Source organism: Falco rusticolus, chromosome 2 (assembly GCF_015220075.1).
Source record: "Falco rusticolus isolate bFalRus1 chromosome 2, bFalRus1.pri, whole genome shotgun sequence".
Classification (NCBI taxonomy): Eukaryota; Metazoa; Chordata; class Aves; order Falconiformes; family Falconidae; genus Falco; species Falco rusticolus.
In genome coordinates, this window is record NC_051188.1 from 82,159,679 (window position 1) to 82,180,728 (window position 21,050).

At 38.2% G+C, this 21,050-nt stretch overlaps 1 protein-coding gene across 20 annotated transcripts in view; it reads left to right on the plus strand.

The window, feature by feature from the left end:
• The window catches only part of CASK (calcium/calmodulin dependent serine protein kinase), a 226,378-nt gene that overhangs the window by 81,843 nt on the left and 123,485 nt on the right, over positions 1 to 21,050 (plus strand). For all 20 annotated transcript variants that reach the window (XM_037376849.1, XM_037376848.1, XM_037376853.1 and 17 more), the window contains exons 3-5: positions 7,555 to 7,660; positions 19,470 to 19,547; positions 20,812 to 20,884. In XM_037376849.1, coding sequence (XP_037232746.1) covers positions 7,555 to 7,660; positions 19,470 to 19,547; positions 20,812 to 20,884 — 257 coding nt within the window. The remainder of the gene's footprint in view (positions 1 to 7,554; positions 7,661 to 19,469; positions 19,548 to 20,811; positions 20,885 to 21,050) is intronic.

Sequence of the window (21,050 nt, forward strand, 5' to 3'; positions counted from 1 at the left end):
AAGCGTTGTTTTCACTTTTCTGTGTTCCCCCTGTTCTTCCTCTGTTCCCCTACTTCACTGAACCTGCTATTGAGTATAAAGTGAGAGGACGTAGAATGCAGAAAATCTTAGAGGAGAGATATCCAATCTTTGTTCCTACTTGAAAGGGATATTTTTTTTTTCATTGTGGTGGGCGGTTTGTAAAAAGTTGCTAAGAATTATCATTTATTTAAATGAAATTATTTGGTTTTCATTATCTTCAATAGGCAGCTGTTAATATTCTTTCAGACATTCTTAAACATTTTTATTAGTTCAAGTTGATTCATTGCCATGAATTCACTCACACCACCTTATTTACAAAGCATTGCTTATTTGTATGCCAATAAAAATGAGAAAATGAATAAAGGAGGGAGAGTTTGCTTTTATGGACACAACCGTGCAAGCCAACTTACAACGTCTGTCAGATATGTGATTCTGGACAAGTCTGGTGGATGTATCAGAAGTCATGAGAGAAAATGAAAGTGGTTTTTCACACCCAATTTCAGTGTTCTTCATAGCTGATGGAGTGTGAACTGAGGAAGGAAAATTGCCTTTTATGCCTCCCAAGACGCCCAGCTCCAGCTAAAAAAGCTATTAACATGTTTATATTCATGTCCAAACACTGAGAAAGAATAGACAATAGAAGTTATTCAGAATTTAGCAAACATCTATAAAGTCTGATTCCATGAAATGGAGACTTGCATAGGTTTCTGCATGGGGGGCTCAGAAATGGATGCTGGTGGTTGAGTATTAGCTGGAACAGCATTTTGTTTTCTTTGCGTCATCGTTTCCTTTCCAAATGCTACAATAGCATTAAAACAAAAGATACTGACTGGAGATGGATTATCTCACATTGTCATTGTAATTGTTGATTACCATGGTGTTTTTATCAAGGGCCACTCAGGCTATATGCATTTGTTTCTTTTTGGTATGTGTTTTAGTCATGTTTGTTAAGGTACATATTGATTATATGATAAAAGATTTGGTGATGATGGAGACGCTTTGCAGAGAAAGGTGTGTTACTTGTGTTTGTACTTGCGTCTTGCAACATCCTGAGCAGCTCCAAGTGCTGGCTTTCATAGTCTTGTTTACTTTCTCCTTCCATATTCCTTTCTTTTAATCTATCTTCTATACTTGGGGTTGCTCACTGAGACATTGCACATGTGAAGGTTGCATGACACCGAGCCAGCAGGGGAAAAAAAATGCATGTTGTTTTTTTTACCGCCTTAACACTGAAATGGTTTGGTGTGTGGTGTGACATGCTCCAGGCTGCTGCACAGTGAACCAGGGGGCAGGAATGTGTGTGGGATGAAGGGAGAAACAGCCAGCAGTTAAATCAGCTTGGCTAGGGCAGAGCGTTAGCCACCCCAGAGTGTGTGGGAGGGGAGGCAGGAAAGCTTTTACTACTTGTTGAGGCAAGGAGTCATTAACTGGCCAAGTGTATCTGTGTGATGAGGAGTTGGTCACATATCCCAGCAAGGCAGGCAGTGCAGTTTTAATGAAATGAAGAGAAAGAACAATGCTCTGTTGTGGAAGAAAAAAATAAAGAAATCATTGGGGCAGAAACATCACTGTGGTTCTGTTTCATTACTAGTGTCAATTTAGGATGTTCCCACCTCCAGCTGCTCGTCCTTGTTGCAGTATGCTGGCTGTACTGAGAGCTTTTATGGCTTTCCGGCTGTATTATTAGAATAATAAGGCCTAAAAGTAATTTTTCACAGAAGAGCCAGAATGAACAAACAGAGAGGGTATAGGGAAACTAGTATTAGGAAATAGGGAAACTAGTATAGGAAAGCTAGTATTGCCCTGAAAGTTCACCTGGGCTTGGAAGTGTGACCTTAGGTGCCATATGATTTGTCAAACTGGAGTTTGCTGTTGTGCAGGATGTGTTGTGTGCTTGCTACATGCTGTCTTGAGGCAGAGGTATATAGCAGTGTGCTAAGCTTGAAGGAAACCAGCTCCTTTGGAGCCCCTTGAAGCGTGGTGTCTAGTGTGGCGTTGGCTACTAGAAAATGGAGCAAATCTGTATTAAATGTAATTGGCAAGTTTTTGGTAATGGGAGGCTGCAGGTGTGGCTTCTATGGGAAGAGACTCGGGGTTGCCCTGTGCTGGACACAGCCTGTTCCAGATGGCTCCAATGGACCGAAGCTGAACCCTTCAGCCATGTGTATTGTTACTTCTGTGAAAATTTATTTAAGGAAAGGTAGGAAATGCTGAAGTGAGGCATAGGGAGTGTGGAACAAAATGAGGGAATACCAAGATCGGGGAAGGAGAAGGTGCACCATGGCAGAGCAGATATCCCTTGCAGCCTGTGGAGGACCCATGCTGGAGCAGCAGAAAGGTGTGAGAAGGTTGGAGCAGCAGAAAGAAACCACCATGTACTGAGCATAACCCCCACCCTTTGCACCACTCAGAGTTGGGGGGTAGAGGACTCTGGAATTAAAGAGTGAAATAGAGCCTGGAAAAGGCAGGGGGGGAGGAAATTTGTTGGTTTATCCTTTTGGTTCCCTTTACCCAAATCAATAAGTAGTAAGTATTTATTTTAATAGGCAATAAATTAACTTTGTCAAGTAAGGCTATTTTGCCCACAATAGTGACTGGTAAGCAATCTCCCTGTCTTTATCTCAACCCATGAGATTTTTTTGTTCCTGTTCTTCGTATTTCTAGCCCTCACCTTGCTGATAGCAGAGAGTGGGTAAGAGCCTGGGTGGGAGTTTAGCAGCTAGCCAAGGCTAATTAATCCACAAGACAAAAACCAATGTGTTTGCAGTGAAATAGTGGGTGCTGAGGTCTCAGTGTCTGCCTTATACCTGCTTCAGGGGTTACTTTGAACTAGGACTAGTCTGGCATTGTGGCCTGTTCGAGACTGGAGTGCATCAGGCACATTTCCTAAGCACACCATTCAGTTTAGTTGTATCTGGAAGAATTCCAGTTGGAGTGGTCAACAGCTTCTCCATGATGCACGCCAAAGGATGGTGGGTGAGAATGACATAACCAAATGAAAAAACCATACTGATTTCCTTTTAAAACTTGGTACCACCACATCTATTTAAATTGTATGTGATCATATTCTCACTATACAAAATATGCAGAAGCATGTTAAGCAAGAAGTTTACTACTGATGTAGATGCTTCCTTTCAAAATACTGTCATACCCAAGCTGTGGCTGGAGAACTAATCCTTTAAAGGAATGAGCCTGGAAAATCAGAATGCTGTATATTTAAAAATGACATATGTTTTCCATCTTGCTAAGAAACTTCGATGCTGTCCTTCCCTAAAAAAGGTGTGGCTGCTGCAGTCTGTGCATGTTGCTTTTCAGATGTTAAAATGGTGCTATAATCCAGGCTGCTAGAGAGCATCTAATTCTTCCATGCTGTAGGATACAATAAGCATACTTTCAAAATATATTCAGTATGCTTGAGATGTTTTAAAAACTTCAATATCAGATTCTGAAAGGAAATTAGGTGTTTGCCAGAATTGTCAAAAGATGTGTAGGATATTAGGTAGTTAACTCCCATGGAAATTTTAAGTGATGCTCATGTTTTATATTTTCTATCAAAGACTGACATATCCTTCTTTATGATTATTTAGAGCAGTTATCTTTTCAGTGCTTCCAGCAATTCATTTTCAGTGTTGCTATCCAAACACAAGGTTGTGTTTTCTCTGTGTGGTGATTATCACTGGGAATTCTCTTTCCATCTTAGAACTTTTGTATTTGTTACAGAAATTTGAACTTTCATGCCATTTTAAAAACTTCAGTGACTCTCTCTAAATAATTAGCCCTGTATAAAATGGAAACTTGAACATGTCTGCAGTTGCTAAAAAAACACCTCAAAGTTTTGGGTTTTTTTGATTTGACTGAAATTCAGGAATGTTTATTGGTAACAGTAATGTAAAATGGCAGCTTTTAAATGCTCTTCAATTATGATGTAAAGAATCAGACTGTGTGCTAAGCAATTTAAATGAAACACCACATCATTGTCCCTGTTTCTGGCTGTATAAGAATACCTTTCATGTAGTTGACAGAGAAACTTTTAAAGCTTGTTTTAAACCTTGCTGTTCTATTTATTATTGTTGTTGTCATTAATGTTTAATTTTGAAAGAATTAATTTGACAGAGAAAGCTTAAGAAATGGACCAGAAAGTCACTTCTTCAGCCATATCAAAAAGAGAAAAATGAATAGATGAGGTGTTCAAAAAGGATTCAAACATAAAGTAAAATAGTCCAGCAATTAAAAGATAACAGTTTGTTTTAGATTCTAAGAACTTGTCTTGCATTAGGGTGTGTTCTTTTAGTGAAGTTTTGTTCACTTGTGAAGGAGACGATTCTAAATGTGAGATACATAACCATTAATAAATGGTCCATGTCACCTCTTGCTGCTTAAAGCCAACTTACTCTATTGGCAGGTTCTAGAGTTGTCCTGAAGCTCTTTTAGGTGTTTGGAATGTGAAAGGCTTATTTTGATATGCAATGTGCGGGACCCTTATTACTACACGACATGGGTAAAATACTCAGCAGAGGTTTAGAAAACTTAACAGAAGTAGCCAGTAATTCATACAATGTTATATTTAGTCTGTTAAGTTCCAAGTAATATGGTGGCTCATAAGATAATAATGGGATTTTTCTTAGGAAACCTTCAGTCACCTGCTTCCAGCCAAAATTTGCTTGGTTTTATGTTGTATTCAGAACTGGAACAGTATCTGTAGGCACTTGAGGGGTTTTTTACCTCTTGAGGAACATGTGGAGGTGCAATTTAATTCAGTCTGGTAAAAGCATTAGGTAAAGGATTGAGTAGATTGTGATGTCAGTTTTTAAAGTGAAAACAATGAAAAATATGTGCCATCTCTGCCTTTTCTACTCGTTTCCCTTTCTTTTTTACTGGTCTTAAACATGACATACTTTGACATTTGGGTCACAGTCCCAATGGACATCAGAATCTGTCATGTCTTTTCTGCCCTTTGGCTTTGTTGGATCAATGGGGTATGTACTCATCTGTCTCTTTATACCTAGTTTTATTCTTCCTTAATAGGTCTACTGTTAAGCAAGTCTCTTGTTTTTTTAAAATAGGAGTTTATTCTACTCTTAGCCCCAAGACCCCTGAGTCATAAAAAACCTTGTTCTGTGACTTCTGTGCATTTGTTTTCCTGTTTGGAGATTTTATTTTCCACTTTGTTTCTCCTTCCTCTGCTTCTGTTGCTCAGTCTGTGAGCAATTGTTTCACATATGGAGTATTACACAAAGGAACAAGGTAAATGGCAGCATATATTTTCTTCCTCACGTTTTTACTTCCCTTAAAAATACAAATAAAGCCCACAAGAAGTTAATAAAGTAAGCAACTAATATAAACTATTTTGAACACAGTTTTTACCTTTAAATAAAGCAGAACTTTTCTCTAGTTTTCTATTGGATTTTCACTTTGCTTTCCATTTAAAATAGTGTCTGATACCATGGTGAAATGTGGTAGCATTAAAGTTTTAATACAGTAAGAGATAAAAGTGCAGTGTTTTCTGGAGATCTTAATCATTCAGAGCATCACACAATTTTCTGTTCTCTTATGCTATTCATCAGTATGCTTACTTGTGGTCCTACTTAGGAAAGGCTGGATGTGTACTTCAGTGAAAAACAAAGGGAACCTGACTGCTTAGAAAAGTGACGATAATCATTTAGTGTCAAATCAATGCCTAAGCGTGATAGAAGGGAACATTACAATTTGGTTTTAGTAGTTACTCTGCATGAAGGTGGTGTAAAACCTGGTATGTGAGTATTCTCAGTAGTGAAAGACATACTGCTGTTTTCTTACTTGATAGAATTTCATCTCTGTATAAAGGACAGATTTTACATGAGTCTTTATCTAAATTTCATCTGCATCAGTGAAAGACAGTTATTTGCTTCTTTTTGCTGCTCTGTTTCTACTTCCTAAGATGACATTACATAGTGGTTTCTAAGGGGTTGCTCAGATCATTTTACTTTTAAATTGCATTTGCAAGGATGTGAGGGAGGAAGCACAATTGTAATATGGAAGTTCCAGCAAAAAAATTTGCACTTTGTGATTCTCAGTTTTTTTCCTTGGATTAAAATTCAGTCATTTCCAAATTTTGAGCATTTCTTCTGAATTTATAGATGAGTAAAAGATCAAAAGTCTAGCATGAATCTGAGTAACCTGTTAATTGCTTCACATGAAAGAATGTTCATCTTGCTCCCTGTATTTCTGAACGTTACTGATTCATGTTAGAAGTGTAATAGGGCATATAGGAAAACAGTGCATTTTTAATTTCTTTCTAGTGTAGCACAGCAATATGGTAAGCATTCTCAAACCAGGAGATCGTATTCATATTTTCCCATAAATACTTATGTAGGTCATTCTTTAGTGTGAACAATTATATAGAAAGGGAATAGAAAAGTGAAATGTCTGCTTCAGAATACAGACTGGTATTTTCCTCTTTTCTCAAATTATCATCAAGGCTATTCATTCAGGATTTTGCCATTTTTCTAGAATACTAGTGGTAAGTTAAAGGGGAAAAAACAAGTTTAAGGATGATTAAATAACAAAAATGCCAAATAATTTGAACAAAGGAGCAAATTAGTTCAGTATGGTTTGGGTTTTTGTGTTTCTATACTAGCAAAAGGATTGATTTGTGATCAGAAAAAGTATGTGGTTTGGTTAACAACAAAATTTCTCAAGCTTTGAGAGATGTCACAGTGGTTTCTGCTCTTTCTTTATTCACAACTGTTTTTGCTTTTCTCCCTCTTCTCTACAACAGAGATGCAAGCTAATATATGCCGGTTAAAACTTATGCCAGTGTTGTTTCTTACGTTGTGATTTATTTTATTTTTTTTAAAAAAAAAAAGTCATTATTAAAGAAGTAAACTGCAAGAAATTTAAACGTAAGAAAAAAATATCGTGTTGAGGGTAGTCAGATACCAGTATAGGTTTCCTAGACAGGTTGTAGTAGAGTCTCCATTCTTGGAGACATTCAAAACCCAACTGGATGTCATCCTGGGCAACCTGCTTTAGTTGACCTTGCTTTGAGCAGAGGGCTCAGACTTAAGAGACATTCAGGTTTTAATACTTCTGTAGTGTGGTGAAGAGCCTGTCTTCTTGGATTATTTGGAGGTAATTTCACAGTGATGTTGGATATTTAGGATGAAAATAGTGTGTAGCCTGCATATGTGCATTAAAGGAACTTACTACTGTACAGTTCTTCAGTAATAATCTGCAGATTATGACCAAGGAGAATTTTTTATTAATGGGTCATATCAAGAAAGCCTGTTAAATGTTGTGTCAGTTATATTTTGAGATCTATGTGAGTTTTTTCCCTTAAATTCACACTTAAGTTCTGAAGGATAATAATTAAATAATCTTATCTCAATGTTCTTTATAAAGATTATTGGAAATTTCAGAAGTACATTTTTCCAAACATTGTGTTCTTATTCTTTTCAGGTTTGAGGGTGTTTTGGTTTTTTGGTGTTACTTTTTGTTGTTGTTGTTCAACAGCTTTAATATATAGCTTACGTACTACCTTAATATCTTCCACAGATCTGAAGAGAGAAGCCAGTATTTGTCACATGCTGAAGCATCCTCATATTGTTGAACTATTGGAGACGTACAGCTCAGATGGAATGCTTTATATGGTCTTTGAGTTGTAAGTTTCTCTTCTTGATTTTACCTTTCTTTGTTGTCATTTGCTAAATAAAAACCTAATTGTATGTCCGCTTTCACCTGCTTGTTTTGTAGCTCCGAAGTCCAGTGCTATGAAAATATTTATTTCTGGCAAGTAGAGGTTGTCCCAAATAAATAAATAATAATAATAAAAGGTTGTCACAGTGGTTAAGTGGCTAACATCAGGCTGATTCTTCATAGCATGCTTTCTAAGGGCAGACATGCTGTTCATTGATGGCTGCTGTATCCCTAACAGGATATGTGAGAATGAGTTAAAAATTTGCTGATAGTCATCATCTTTGGGTAACTGATGACATTCTATTCCAGTTGTGAAGTTTTGTTTGGGTTTTTTTTTTCCAGACTCTTGTTTCTTTAGCACTGCTTTTCTTTTATTAGATAAGAAAGTAAAACTTATTGGAGTATTTAAGTAGTATTGTAAATTGGTATACCTGCTTACATCATATGGAAAGAGGTACTTGTCTAAAAGATGTGTTTTGGAAGCTTGAAGAGTTTAGTTACCATTGGCATTTCAGCAGTAGACAGGTATTTATAATAGCGAGAAACGAAAGCGGGGGACAGTCTCTAAGTTGACAGGTTTCTTCTTTGAGGGAAAATTATTAGTCCTTCTTGAGTTAGGTGTTTTAGTTAACTGGGAGGCACAAAACCAGACATACAGAATGCTAATTTGTGCATCTTCTATATTTGATTTTCCTTCTCTGCATCTACCAGTTCTTTTTATGTTCCTCATATATGCATTCATAGTGTGTCTGGGCATATGTATTTATACCTCTTTAATTTCTCTGATCTTTCTGTATTATGTTTTCTGATGCATTTGGCCTACTTATGTTAGAGCAAGCGGTACCATGCCAGTGTGTTAGGTCAAATTGGCATGTCCACTAAAGCCAAGTATTTCACTTGAGATATGACTTAAAAAATAATTCTCACATGTATGTTTTACCATTGAGGTAGAGAAGAAGTTAGGTGGTAACAGCAAAAAACATTATGTAAAGCTGAAAATTGTTCCTTGAAAGTCTTTTGGGTTTGGGTCGTTGTTTTTTTTGTTGTTGTTGGTTGGGTTTTTTTGTTGTTTGGGGCGGAAGGGGGAGTTAATAAGCTTGTGGTTGTGTGAAATAATTGTTTTATGATTTTCTTTCTCATTTAGTTTGGAAAAGATTTTTTTGATTCAGTACTGACTTTGTGTTTTTATTTTGTAAATCCCAAAGCATGGACCAAGGGACTTCAATTATCCTATTATGAAATAATTACGTACACCTTGGGGAGACATACTGTGATAATTAACAAGATTTTGAAATGGAAAAAAGATTTTGCTTCTATTTTTGCTGTGCTGTTAGCTCAGAAATATGAGACAAAAGCAGTAATTATTTTTTAATGGCAAGCCTATTATAATTTATGTTAGTATACATCAAAAGCAAGTTTGAGCCATTAGGATTACTACACAAGTACTGTACCTGACTTCAGGCCACATAAAAGAAGGAGATATGAGGCTAAATTATTTGAAGGATAATAATTCTTTACTATCTCATGTGTCCTCGTCTCCCTTGTATACTAGAAGACATCACTCTTTTTCAACAAACGGTGACAGAAAATGAGACAGTAGGAATACCTGTACTCAAAATGTAGCAGCAAATGGAAGAGTTGTGGGTGCAATGTGTTATGCTGGAGGGGATGCTTTGGTAAAGTGATTCAACAGAAGACTGATGTTTGCTGTGGAGAAGGACTGAATTGTCTGAGTTTGATTGGCGTAGTGGCATACTATATAATTGTGACCATACTAAAAAATTTGTAGTTAGTAGAAAAGCATCTATGTATTTGTAGGTAACTTATTTTCCCTTGTACTGCTTTTTGTTCATTATGCTTTGCAACAAAGTTCTGTCTACAGTAATAAAATATATTTTTTTTTAGGGTCTAGTTATTCTGAAATCACAGAAATGTGGAAGACAACATAGATCTGCAAAGGACATATAAGCCCAGCTAGTGATGGGCTATTTGTGGATCGACAGATGCTTTGCATGAAAATTAATTCAGGTCCAGCACAAGGAATACACAGAATACCCAAACCTAAAACTTTTTCCCATCAGTTGCACATAAGTGATACATAGGTTTACTACTGTTTCATGAGCTGTGAGCTATGTGGAGCAGCTGCTAAAATAATCCTGAATATCTTGCCAAATTAATTTTTATGAAAAAGTACAAGTTAAATAAGCAAATGGGGCATATATGGGATAACAAGAGGTTGTACCACTCAGGAAACAGTACAATCTGTGCCCAATTTTGAAAACTTTTGCTGAAGTAAACATTTAAATAATCAAATCACAATTCATAGAAGCGCTGATGAACATGAACAGTAGTAATGAAGTTTAACACCAAAAAAATAGCTATGTTTTTAATCACTATTTATACACATATTCAAGCACTCTTTAGAACGGAGCCAGTGGGTTGCCATTAGCTGTATGGTACTGCTGTAATAAACTGCATAAAGCAGCTGGTTGTAATAGATTAAGTGCATGTGTAGAGTGAGAAGCAGACCCTGTTCCTGAAAAATCTTACTCTTAAAGTAAAACTATTATTTTTTAAGTATTTAGATGTTATTACATCATAAATGAGAGAGTATGTGCCTCTGCCAAATGATTTCCCAAACACACACCCCCCAGCTGCTCCCCAGAAGGCTAATGGACTCTTCCATCAGTGAAAAGAAGAGATCCCTTGGAGGTTATAGGGAGACCATGCATCTGAGATAGGGCCAGCTGTAGTCTTTATCATACAGTCACAATGAATGTTCTTTCCCATTTTGTGGTGGTATTTGCTGGCAGCTGTATGTAGAATCATAGAATCAACTATTTTGGAAAAAATCTTTAAGATCGTTGAGTCCAACAATTAACCTAGCACTGTCGTGTCCACCACTAAACCATGTTCCTAAGCATGGCACCTACACCTCTTCTAAATACCTCCAGATGACTCAAGCCCTTCCCTGGGCAGCCTCTTCCAGTGCCTGACAACCATTTTGGTGAAGAAATTCTTCCTGTTATCCAATCTAAACCTCCCGTGGTACAACTTGAGGGCATTTCCTCTTGTCCTGTCACTTGGTAGACTGACAACCCACCTCACTACAACCTCCTTTCAGGTAGTTGTAGAGAGGTGTCCCCTGCCTGACCTTCTTTTCTCCAGGCTGAACAACCCCAGTTCCCTCAGCTGCTCCTCGTAAGACTTGTGCTCCAGACCCTTCACCAGCTTCACTGCCCTTCTCTGGACACGCTCCATCCAGCACCTCAATGTCTTTCTTGTAGTGAGGGGCCCAAAACTGAACACAGTATTTAAGGTGCGGGTACAGGGGGGACAATCACTCCCCTCGTCCTGCTGGCCACACTGTTTCTGGTACAAGCCAGGATGCTGTTGGGCTTCTTCGCCAACTGGGCACACTGCTGGCTCGTGTTCAGCTGGCTGTGACCACCACCCCCAGGCCCTTTCCCACCAGGCAGCTTTCCAGCCACTCTTCCCAAGCCTGTAGCACTGTGTGGGGTTGTTGTGACCCAAATGCAGGACCCAGCACTGAGCCTTCTTGAACCTCACACACTCAGCCTTGGCCTATCAATCCATTCTGTCCAGATCCCTCTGAAGAGCCTTCCTGCCTTCAGGCAGATCAACGCTCACCCCCACAACTTGGTGTCATCTGCAAACTTACTGTGTGCACTTGATACCCTCGTCCAGATCATTGATAAAGATATTAAACAGAACTGGTCCCAATACCAAGCCCTGGGGAACACCACTTGCCACTTGGTGACTGGCCACCAACTGGATTTAACTCTGTTCACCATCACTCTTTGGGGCCAACCATCCAGACAGTTTTTAACCAAGTGAACATAATGACATCCAAGCCATAAGCAGGCAGTTCCTCCAGGAGAGTATTGTGGGAAATGGTATCAAAGGCTTTACTTGAAGTCTAGCTAGACAACATCCATAGTCTTTCCGTCGTCTACTAAATGGGCCACTTTGTCATAGAAGGAGATCAGGTTAGTCAAGGAGGACCTGCCTTTCATAAACCCATGCTGGCTTGGCCTGATCACTTGGTTGTCTTGTATGTGCCGCGTAGTGGTATTTAAGATGACCTGCTTCATAACCTTCCATGGCACCAAGGTCAGGCTGACAGGCCTATAGTCCCCTGGATCCTTCTTCCAGCCCTTCTTGTAGATGGGTGTCATATTTACTAAATTCCAGTCAGCTGGGATCTCCCTTGGTTAGCCGGGACTGCTGATAAATGATTTTGAGTGGCTCAGTGAACACTTCTGTCAGCTCCTTTAGTACCCTTTTGTGGATCCCATCCAGCCCCATAGACTTGCTGTGTGTCAAAGTAGAGCAACAGATCACTAACCATTTCCTCCTGGACTGTGGGGACTTCATTCTGCTTCTAGTCCCAGTCTTCCAGCTCAGGGGGCTGGGTACCCTGAGGGTAACTGGTCTTACTGTTAATGACTGAAGCAAAGAAGGCATTAAGTACTTCAACCTTTGTCACTTATGTTTCCCCCTGCATCTATTAAAGGGTGGAGATTCTCCATAGCCCTCCTTTTGTTCCTCTTGTATTTATAGAAATGGGATTTATTGTCTTTTGTTATCAGTAGCCAGGTTAAGTTGTAGTTAAGCTTTGCTGGTTTTAATTTTTTCCCTGCATAATCTCATGACATTCTTGTAGTCCTCCCGAGTTGCTCGCCTCTTCTTCCAAAGGTCTTAAACTCTCCATTTTTTTTCTGAGTTCCAGCCAGAGCTCTCTGTTCAGCCAGGCTGGTCATCTTCCCCACTGGCTCATCTTTCAGCACATGGGGATGGCCTGCTCCTGCACCTTTAAGATTTCCTTGTAGAACATCCAGCCTTCCTGGACTCCTTTGCCCTTCAGGAGTACCTCCCAAAGGACCCTGTCAACCAGGCATTTAGGCCAAAATCTGCCCTCCAGAAGTCCAAGGTAGCAGTTCTGCTGATCCCGCTCCTTCTCCAATAATTGAAAACTATCATTTTGTGATTGCTGTGTCCAAGACAGCCTCCAGCTATCATGTAACCCACAAGTCCTTCTCTGTTCCTGAACAACAGGTCCGGCGGGACACCTTCCCTAGCTGACTCGCTCACCAGCTGTGTCAGGATGTTACCTTCCAGACACAAGTGATCCATCATTAGTCTGGAGTTAACTGTGACCTTTACATAACACAAGCATGTAGTCAATAGAAGTACATCAAACAGATAGATTGTACAGTGTCAGAACAGATGAAAGCAATATGTTCTTATGTATGTGCCTTGCAAAGAACACAATAATATGGAAAACTCTCCTGCTGTTTAAAAATTCCCATTTATGAAATGGGGTGCTGTCTAGTTTCTTTTGTATTTGTCCAGTAATGTTCTATGCTATACAGTGCTGTCCCTGTCACATGATGTTTGCTTGGTAGTTTATGCATGGTGGGGGAAACTGGTTTCACATAGAATGCTGTTTTCCATTTAGTATATAACTATCACACTTTTATATTCTATTGCTTATTGCACTTTTTTTTCTAATGACCATTGGTCTTTATGAGAATACTTTGAGAAGGGTCAGCTACTTGCAATATTTCTAAAACAAAGCAAATATTCCATGTAAAATGTTGTTTATAGATACTTCAAACTTAGAGTACATTATATGCAGTTTATCCTCAGTATAATCAAAGCATGTGTACTGAGAGATTCATGCTGGAGAGCTCAAACACATGAGTGATGAGTGAATTGCAGATACCTTAATATCTGGTCTTTTGTGGAATATTGTCTCACCTCTATACATAGGCAGATTTGCTTTTCTTAGTGCATTCAAAGAGAGGTTTATTTCATAGAGAAGAGACATTAGAAGAACTGACCTTATTTAGAATGACCAGTTAGGCTATATATATGTAGTTATATACATATAACTTTGCTGTTTAACCAAGCTAACATGTAAAAGTCCCTTAGTTTTAAAAATCTCAAATTCATAAAAGCAGTAGCTTAAAGTGATTGCAGTTACTTAGGTTTACTTAAGCATAAGCTGGTGAGCATTTAAATGACAGTTTGTACATTCAGTCATGTGGCTTTGTTGTGTTAAGAAAAAAAGAAGGGGAAAATATGGATGCTATCTATTTATTCTGCTTTGCTTCAGTACTGTAAAATAGCACAGCTTCTTAGTTTATGGAGTGAAAACTTTTTTCTACTAATTTTACTTAATCATGTTAGGATTCCTGGGCTGCATCAGTAGAAGCCTGGCCAGCAGGTCGAGGGAGGGGATTCTCCCCTTCTGCTCCACTCTCGTGAGATCCCACCTGAACAGTCATCATCAAATCCATAGCTCTCCAATTTAGAAAGAAGGATGTTGAGGGGAACATGTCAAAGGCCTTACACAAGTCCAGATCTGTAGCTCTTCCCTCATCCTCTGACATAGTCACTCCATTATAGAAGGCCACTAGGCTGGTCAGGAAGGATTTGCCCTTGGTGAAGCCATGCTGGCTGTCTCAAATCACCTCCCTGTCCTCCATGTGCCTTAGCTCAGCTTCTAGGAGGATGTGTTCCATGATCTTCCCAGGCACAGATGTGAGGCTGGCAAGTCAGTAGTTCCCAGGGCCCTCCTTTCTACTCTTTTTTTTTTAAATGGGTGCAATGTTTTCCTCTTCCCATTCACCAGGAACTTGACCTGACTGCCATGACTTTTCAAATATTGTGGAGAGTTGCTTGGCAACTACATTAGCTAATTTTCTCAGGACTCTGGGATGTGTCTCATCAGGTCCCATAGACTTAGGTATATTCAGGTTCATCAGGTGGCCACAAACCTGATCTTCTCTTACAGTGGGGAGGGACTTTGCCTCCCCCAGTCCCTGCCTTGCAGTCCGTCCACTCAAGAGATGTGGGAAGAGAGGTTCCCAATGAAGACTGAGGCAAAAAAATCATTGACTACCTCAGCCTTCTGTTGTTACGGGGTTGCCAGTCCTGCTCACCAGCAGGGGAATATACTGTCTATCACCTTCCTTTTCTGGCTGACATACCTGTAGAAGCCCTTATTATTCTTTGCATCCATTGCCAAATTCAGCTACATCCTTAGGGCAACCGAATTCTACCAAGTATTAAATATTCTGATATCAAACGTTTTGCCATAAAGACAAATGTTTTTGACTTGTTAAAACTCATGTTTACATCGTATTTGTATTGGGGATTTTTTTGGTCTTTTTTAATGTGTTGCACTACTCCTACATTGTAGCCTCGTTACTTCTGGACACAAAGTTTAGGTAATTAGCTGATCCGGGCATGCTGTTTCTCATTTGACCCTGGTAGCCTGTGAACTATTGACTGATTACAGTCAAAGGAAGTGATAGAGAATTTAAAGCTAAGATATATTTGGGGAAAGAGATAATCAGGTTTCCGTATTACGTTTCCTTAATATTTGTTGATTTCATTCATGTGATGGACACAAATTAATAGGAAATGAGACTTGGTTAGTTTTAATGCTTAAAGAGCAATTTTGGGGGGTTTCCTGTTTCAAAGCCTGACTTCAAGATCAGGATTTTTATCTTAGATGAAATTTTGGCTTTTTTTATTATAAGTAGCAAAATGTGAGAGAGCAACTGAGGATTCAGAGCACTGAGACATTGATGGATTGCAATTTCAGCATTCATTATGTATTTAACTTTAATTGTCATAGGCTATTAAGTTGCATTATTTTAGCAAAGCTTTGGAAGTCCTACTTTTAAGAAATATTAACTGGTAGAAGTCAATAAAATGTTAATGCATATACTTGTATTGTCAAGAGTTTGATAAACATGAACTAATTCGCACAGTATTGCTCTGAAGTGAGTATTTTGGTATGGCCTCATGATACTTGCTGACGTATGGAGGTTTTAACATCAAACAAGAGTATGGATTAAAGATTTCATGTTAGGCACAGTACTACTTTTATATTACCACCAAAACTAGTGCTTTTTAAGGATGCGTGTGTTCTTTCTTACATGCTGTTTAATAATCAGGTTAGACCATTCCTGTGAAAACACTGGTAGAAAATTGTTTCCAAGCATACCTATTTAGAATTACTTACTCCTCCTAAGATCATCTTCGACACCGAGATTTACGAATTAAGTATTACTTAGTGAAGTTTGTCTGTTGTTTGTGATGGATTGATGTATGGATTGATTGGATGGATGTAAATGGATTGAGTTCATTTATGAAAAGCACTGAAATTCATCTCTTGGCTGCCAGCAAAGCTGTAAAAATGTCTCAAGCTAAAGTACTGAAAAGCCTCTAAACATGCTGAGAAGGTAAACACAGGAGCATCATTTAATGGTCTGGAATGAGCTAAACCCTGGATGCATGGGCAATATAGAGGAAATAAGAATTTCTGTACTTTTTAGTCTTAATTTTCAGAGATTATCACATAGGGCTTCAAGAAAAGTTAAATACTGTATTTTTTTTTAAGTTAATTTTTGGCAGTTTGTAGTAAGTGAAGATGGAAAGTATATAAAAACTGTCCAACTACAGGAAAAAATGCTATTGTACGCAAACCTTTAACATACAAATGTACAAAACTCAGTAAACATTTACAAGCAATATGCCAAGTCTTCATTTTTTTAACATAATAATTCAATTCCCTAACGCAGTGCTTCTGAAACTTTCTTATTCTTCATCAATAAATAAAGTTGTAGACCACACCTTACTAGGTGATCTGCAAATTCAGTTATCATGCCCCAGTATTAAAATGTAGATCTCTTCTGGAGTACGCTGTGTATTCTACAGAGTGACTGCTAGCCTCGGAACAGATTTCTGCCTTGAATATGGCCCAGGAATAAACTTTGTGGGCAGGTTGCAACTTATCTGCTTTTTGCAGAATAGTAGAAACATTTTCAAGGTGCACAGTAGCACTCACTGATCAGAGCTATGGAAAGAAAATGTGTTCCAAGGGCTGAGATCCAGGCACAGTTCTGCTAAAAATACAGAAGAATCAATAGTAGAGTATGGGAAAAGGGTGGACATAGTTCATAGTTACACCCAAAGCAATTCAGCTGTGGTGGTGGTGATGTCTGTTAACTCCCTGTTCGCCTTGCTTTAGCTGGCACCTTGGTGTGACTCCCATGAACTGTCCCAGGCGGTTTGTGTCGCTGCCGTGGGTGCCCTCTACTGGCAGCTCATGATTCTCTCTCAGATTACGCGTTTTCTGTGATTTTACCAACTGTTTTTTGCATCTTCCAACGTACGTCTTCAGCGTCTCTCTGTGTGTTTACTTCAGTGGATTTTAACTTACCTTATTTTTCTCATTTTCATGGTTTTCACATGCCTAATGCTGATACTCCTTACAAAACCTTGAGACTTCCTGAACTTTCATTTCACCTGTATCTCAAAACTTCAAGGCTTTTATGTCACATAAGCCTTTCAGTTCCTGAAAAGTCATCTTTTAAGTGGTTTTGATGTTGCTGAGTTTTTAGTCTGTTAGTGCACTGAATTTTCTGGGATTTCTTATAACTGAGGCTGACTCTTGCTTTTGCAGCCTCAGGTAGATGAAAGTCTCATAAGATTTTCAGATAAAATTCAACATCATTTGAGTGATAGAAAGCCCTGTTTATACATGAAGAAAAATGTACCCTTAAAGTAAGATTTTGTCTTGAAAAAATAGTCAGTTCTAGTCAGAGGTTAAAATACATCTGCCACATATTTATGCTTGTGAGAGTAATAAGAGTTCATCTGAATGGAATAAGACTTTCAAACGTTACTGCTTGCAGTCTAGCAATTTAAACTACTTGAAGAATATTGGCAAAAAAAATTAAGCTGCCACTTACTGTTATCAAATTTGAATTTAAAATGCTGGTATGTGTAAGTGGGGAGGTAGAAAAACATATTAAAGACCATTCTGGTTATAAACACCTTGTTTAATAGAAAAGTTTGTATAAAGGAATGGCGCTTTGGCTCAGAGTCTCAGCAGCTCTTGATACTGCTAAAAATCCTGAGTGCCTCTGATCTTTATTCATCTGCAGTTTGTAACAAGTCAGAGCAAAATTAGTCTTCTAAAGGGTTCTACTGCTTCATGAGAATGACATCTCCTAATTTTTGGTAGTTAATCATGCATTTTGTATGTTCTGCAGTGCTTGCTGTTGCTCAGGTTTGAGTTTTGTTTCCCGTCTAGCTGAAATAAATTGTTGGGAGGAAGCTTTGAAATGCTTGAAACAACAGATTGACATGAGGGTTTTTTTTCCATAAAATCCAGATTTATGCTGTTCTCACTGAACATGACCTTGTTGCTGCTATACAGTAATGAGTATAGTGCAGCACAGCATATTCTCTGTCTGAGTGAGATTTAGCTATGTATATATACAGATGCACAAAATTGAGCAAGACCGGAAAAACTACTGGGAAAAAACCTACAGAAGAATACATTGATGTAGTGATGAGCAGTCATGGTTTGGCAGTATGGGTTTCCAATTATGGGGGCTTGTTAAATCCAAAGTTGGTACCAGGTGCTAAAATAACTCACCAGGAAATTTTTTTCCACCTTGCACTTAAATGAATGTGCATTTCTTTTGGTCACCAGACTGCCTTATATTTGTCAGTGCTCTATCCACATGATAGTGTATTTTGCGTGGGGACACCTTTTGGGTTTATTTGGGAATTTACACTTCTGCACATTGCTTGTGACTCCCTAAGCAGAAGCTTTGCATTGCAGGTGTGTAACAAAGCAAAAGTGATTGTATGCTGACATTCTGGATAGCTTACCAAAATGGCCCTGATAAAGTTGGCTTTCTGGATACCTTGCAAATTTGCCTTCCCGCCCCCAATGAGTCTTTGGTGGAAAGGAAAAAAGAAAGGTGTGAAAGCTAAAAATGACATATTACAATTGATATTTTTGCAAGTCCCTTGCTAAGCATTAATTATAATATGCGATTTTTATTGTTCCTGTTAACTTTGTTACTCTCTTCTTGACCCATCAAGCAATGAACGTTTGTAGATACAAATCTGCCTTAGGTTACTTACAGGAGAAAGAAGAGGAGGACAGTTAAACCACACCGAGCTGCTTTTGTTTTAGAGAAATGGTAGGCTAATTTTGGCCTAAAGACTATTAATATACGTGCATCTAAAAGTGTGGTACTACTCATTGTGGGAAGTAAGGTTATCAGAAAGACAACAGGCAGGGAGGAAAGGAACAAAGTATCAAGTATCAGAGCTAGTGATACAGTGTGAGTCCTCTCACTGTTTTCAGGTGCCTTCAGTGAGGCTGTGAGGTGTAAGGTGTCTGCTTGGCTCCTTAATTATGAGAATGCTAACTGGAAAGACAAGACTACATTACTACATTTCTACATACTTCTTTTTAAAATCTTCATTTAAAATTTGATTTTAGTAAAATTTTTGTATAACTACAGTCTTTATTATAGAGTTGCACTTGTAATGCTTCTAAACTCAGTTAACATAATAGCATGCATTAATTGTTAACTTTCAGAGCCTTCTTGTACAGAGCATTGATTTTCTGCTGTCTTGCACACCTTGTTCAATGAGCAGTTTAAGCAATAGAAGAAATGTTTGGTTTTAGTAATGTTTTGAGAGAACTGTTATGTGACCTGAGGGGCATAAAACGGTTAACCAATGGCAAGCCATATTCTATTAGATTACCTATTAAATGCTGGTTTATTTAGTAATGCATTGTACATGTGTCCAGAGTATTTTATGTAAGATTTATATAGATGGAGTAAATATATATGTTTTGGAGCATTTTCCTGTAGTTGATAGTAATTATTTGTCTTAATATTTTTCCCTCTTTTTCTCTGCAGTATGGATGGAGCAGATCTGTGTTTTGAAATTGTGAAGAGAGCAGATGCTGGATTTGTGTACAGCGAGGCTGTAGCCAGGTAAGTATTATATTTAAATAATCCCACAGCACATATGAAAAGATAGAATTATACTGTTGTACAATGTGGTAGCTAAAACTTAGAATACTATAAGTAATCCTGTTACCACAGTCTGGATGTTTATTACATTAATTAGCATTAGAACAGTATAATTTTGAAGCATTTTGGTTTTTACTAGTTGTATATTTGGATGGGGTTATTGAATAAAATAGTATTTCACATCCAATACTTAATTGTCTTTGCCTTTTATGGATCTCTCATACGATGACATCAGGTGACTTACCTGACAGGTGTGAGTCTTATTGGTCTTAGTAGGTGGAGTCATTTTTTTTTTTCTTTTTTATAGATCACTATATTTATGGTTACTTCAAATTTTCACTTGTGAGGTAAACTGAAATTAAAGAGTCTGTATAATTGCACAACAACAACAAAGCCCAGTATCCTGGTGGCACGATAATTGAGCTCAAAGCCCACGAGATTCTGCTTGCTTTTCTCGACACTGTAGATTTTTTAGCATCATAGAAGCCAGACTGGAAGAGAAATCAAGAGGTCTGTCTCTCTTTTAACCTCCTGCTGAAGGCAGGGTCAGCATTGCATTTGGATCGTGCCGCTGAAGGCATCGTCCAGAGGGGTCTAGAAAACCTCCAAAAACAGAGATTCTACAGCCTACCTGGGCAACCTGATCCACTGCCTAATTATGTTTCCCTATAACCAGCTGGAACCTCCAGAGGATAAGGATTGCCTCCCTTAGCCCACTAGTAATGCTCAGCACAGGATGCTGTCGGCTTTCTTGGCTTTCTAGTATGGTCAGTAATCTGTTAGGGGATTCTTTGGACACAAGGCAGAAAGAATTTAGTCTTGAATCTGCATTAAGCAAGCCAAGATCTTGGTTCTATCCCTTTCTAGATAAATCAGGCACTGATACTCACGTGTTTCCTTCCTGTGTTTTGCTATAAAAAAACCTGATGGGTCTGACTTCGTTATCATATGAAGCAGAATTATTGAACAATTTGAAACCTTTGCAAAATGGAATATGCAGATTTTTCTTGTCTAATTTTCTTTGGCTTCAATCAGAATAATCCTCAAACTTTGGATTTTATTATTCATTATTTTAAACACAAACCCCATTCTGCTGAACTCTGCTTATTTAAGGTTAAGTTGGTTGGTCAGTTTTATATAGTTAGACTCTTAAAACTTAGGGGTTTATATGTCTAGAGTAATTTTTCCTGCGGGTTTGTCATGTATAATGTCTTTGTTTTTTCAGTCATTACATGAGACAGATATTGGAAGCTCTACGCTACTGTCATGATAATAATATAATTCATAGGGATGTGAAGGTAAGGTGGTTTAATTCTTGGTTTTTTTCTTTGCCACAGTAATGCAGACTACTGAATTTTAACTTCTGCAATTTAGAGGAAAGAGGAAGCTGTAGAAAAAGAAACTATATTTGTTAAGTCTCTTTATTCTTACCGTGTCATGTAAGATTAAAGCCCATCTCTAATT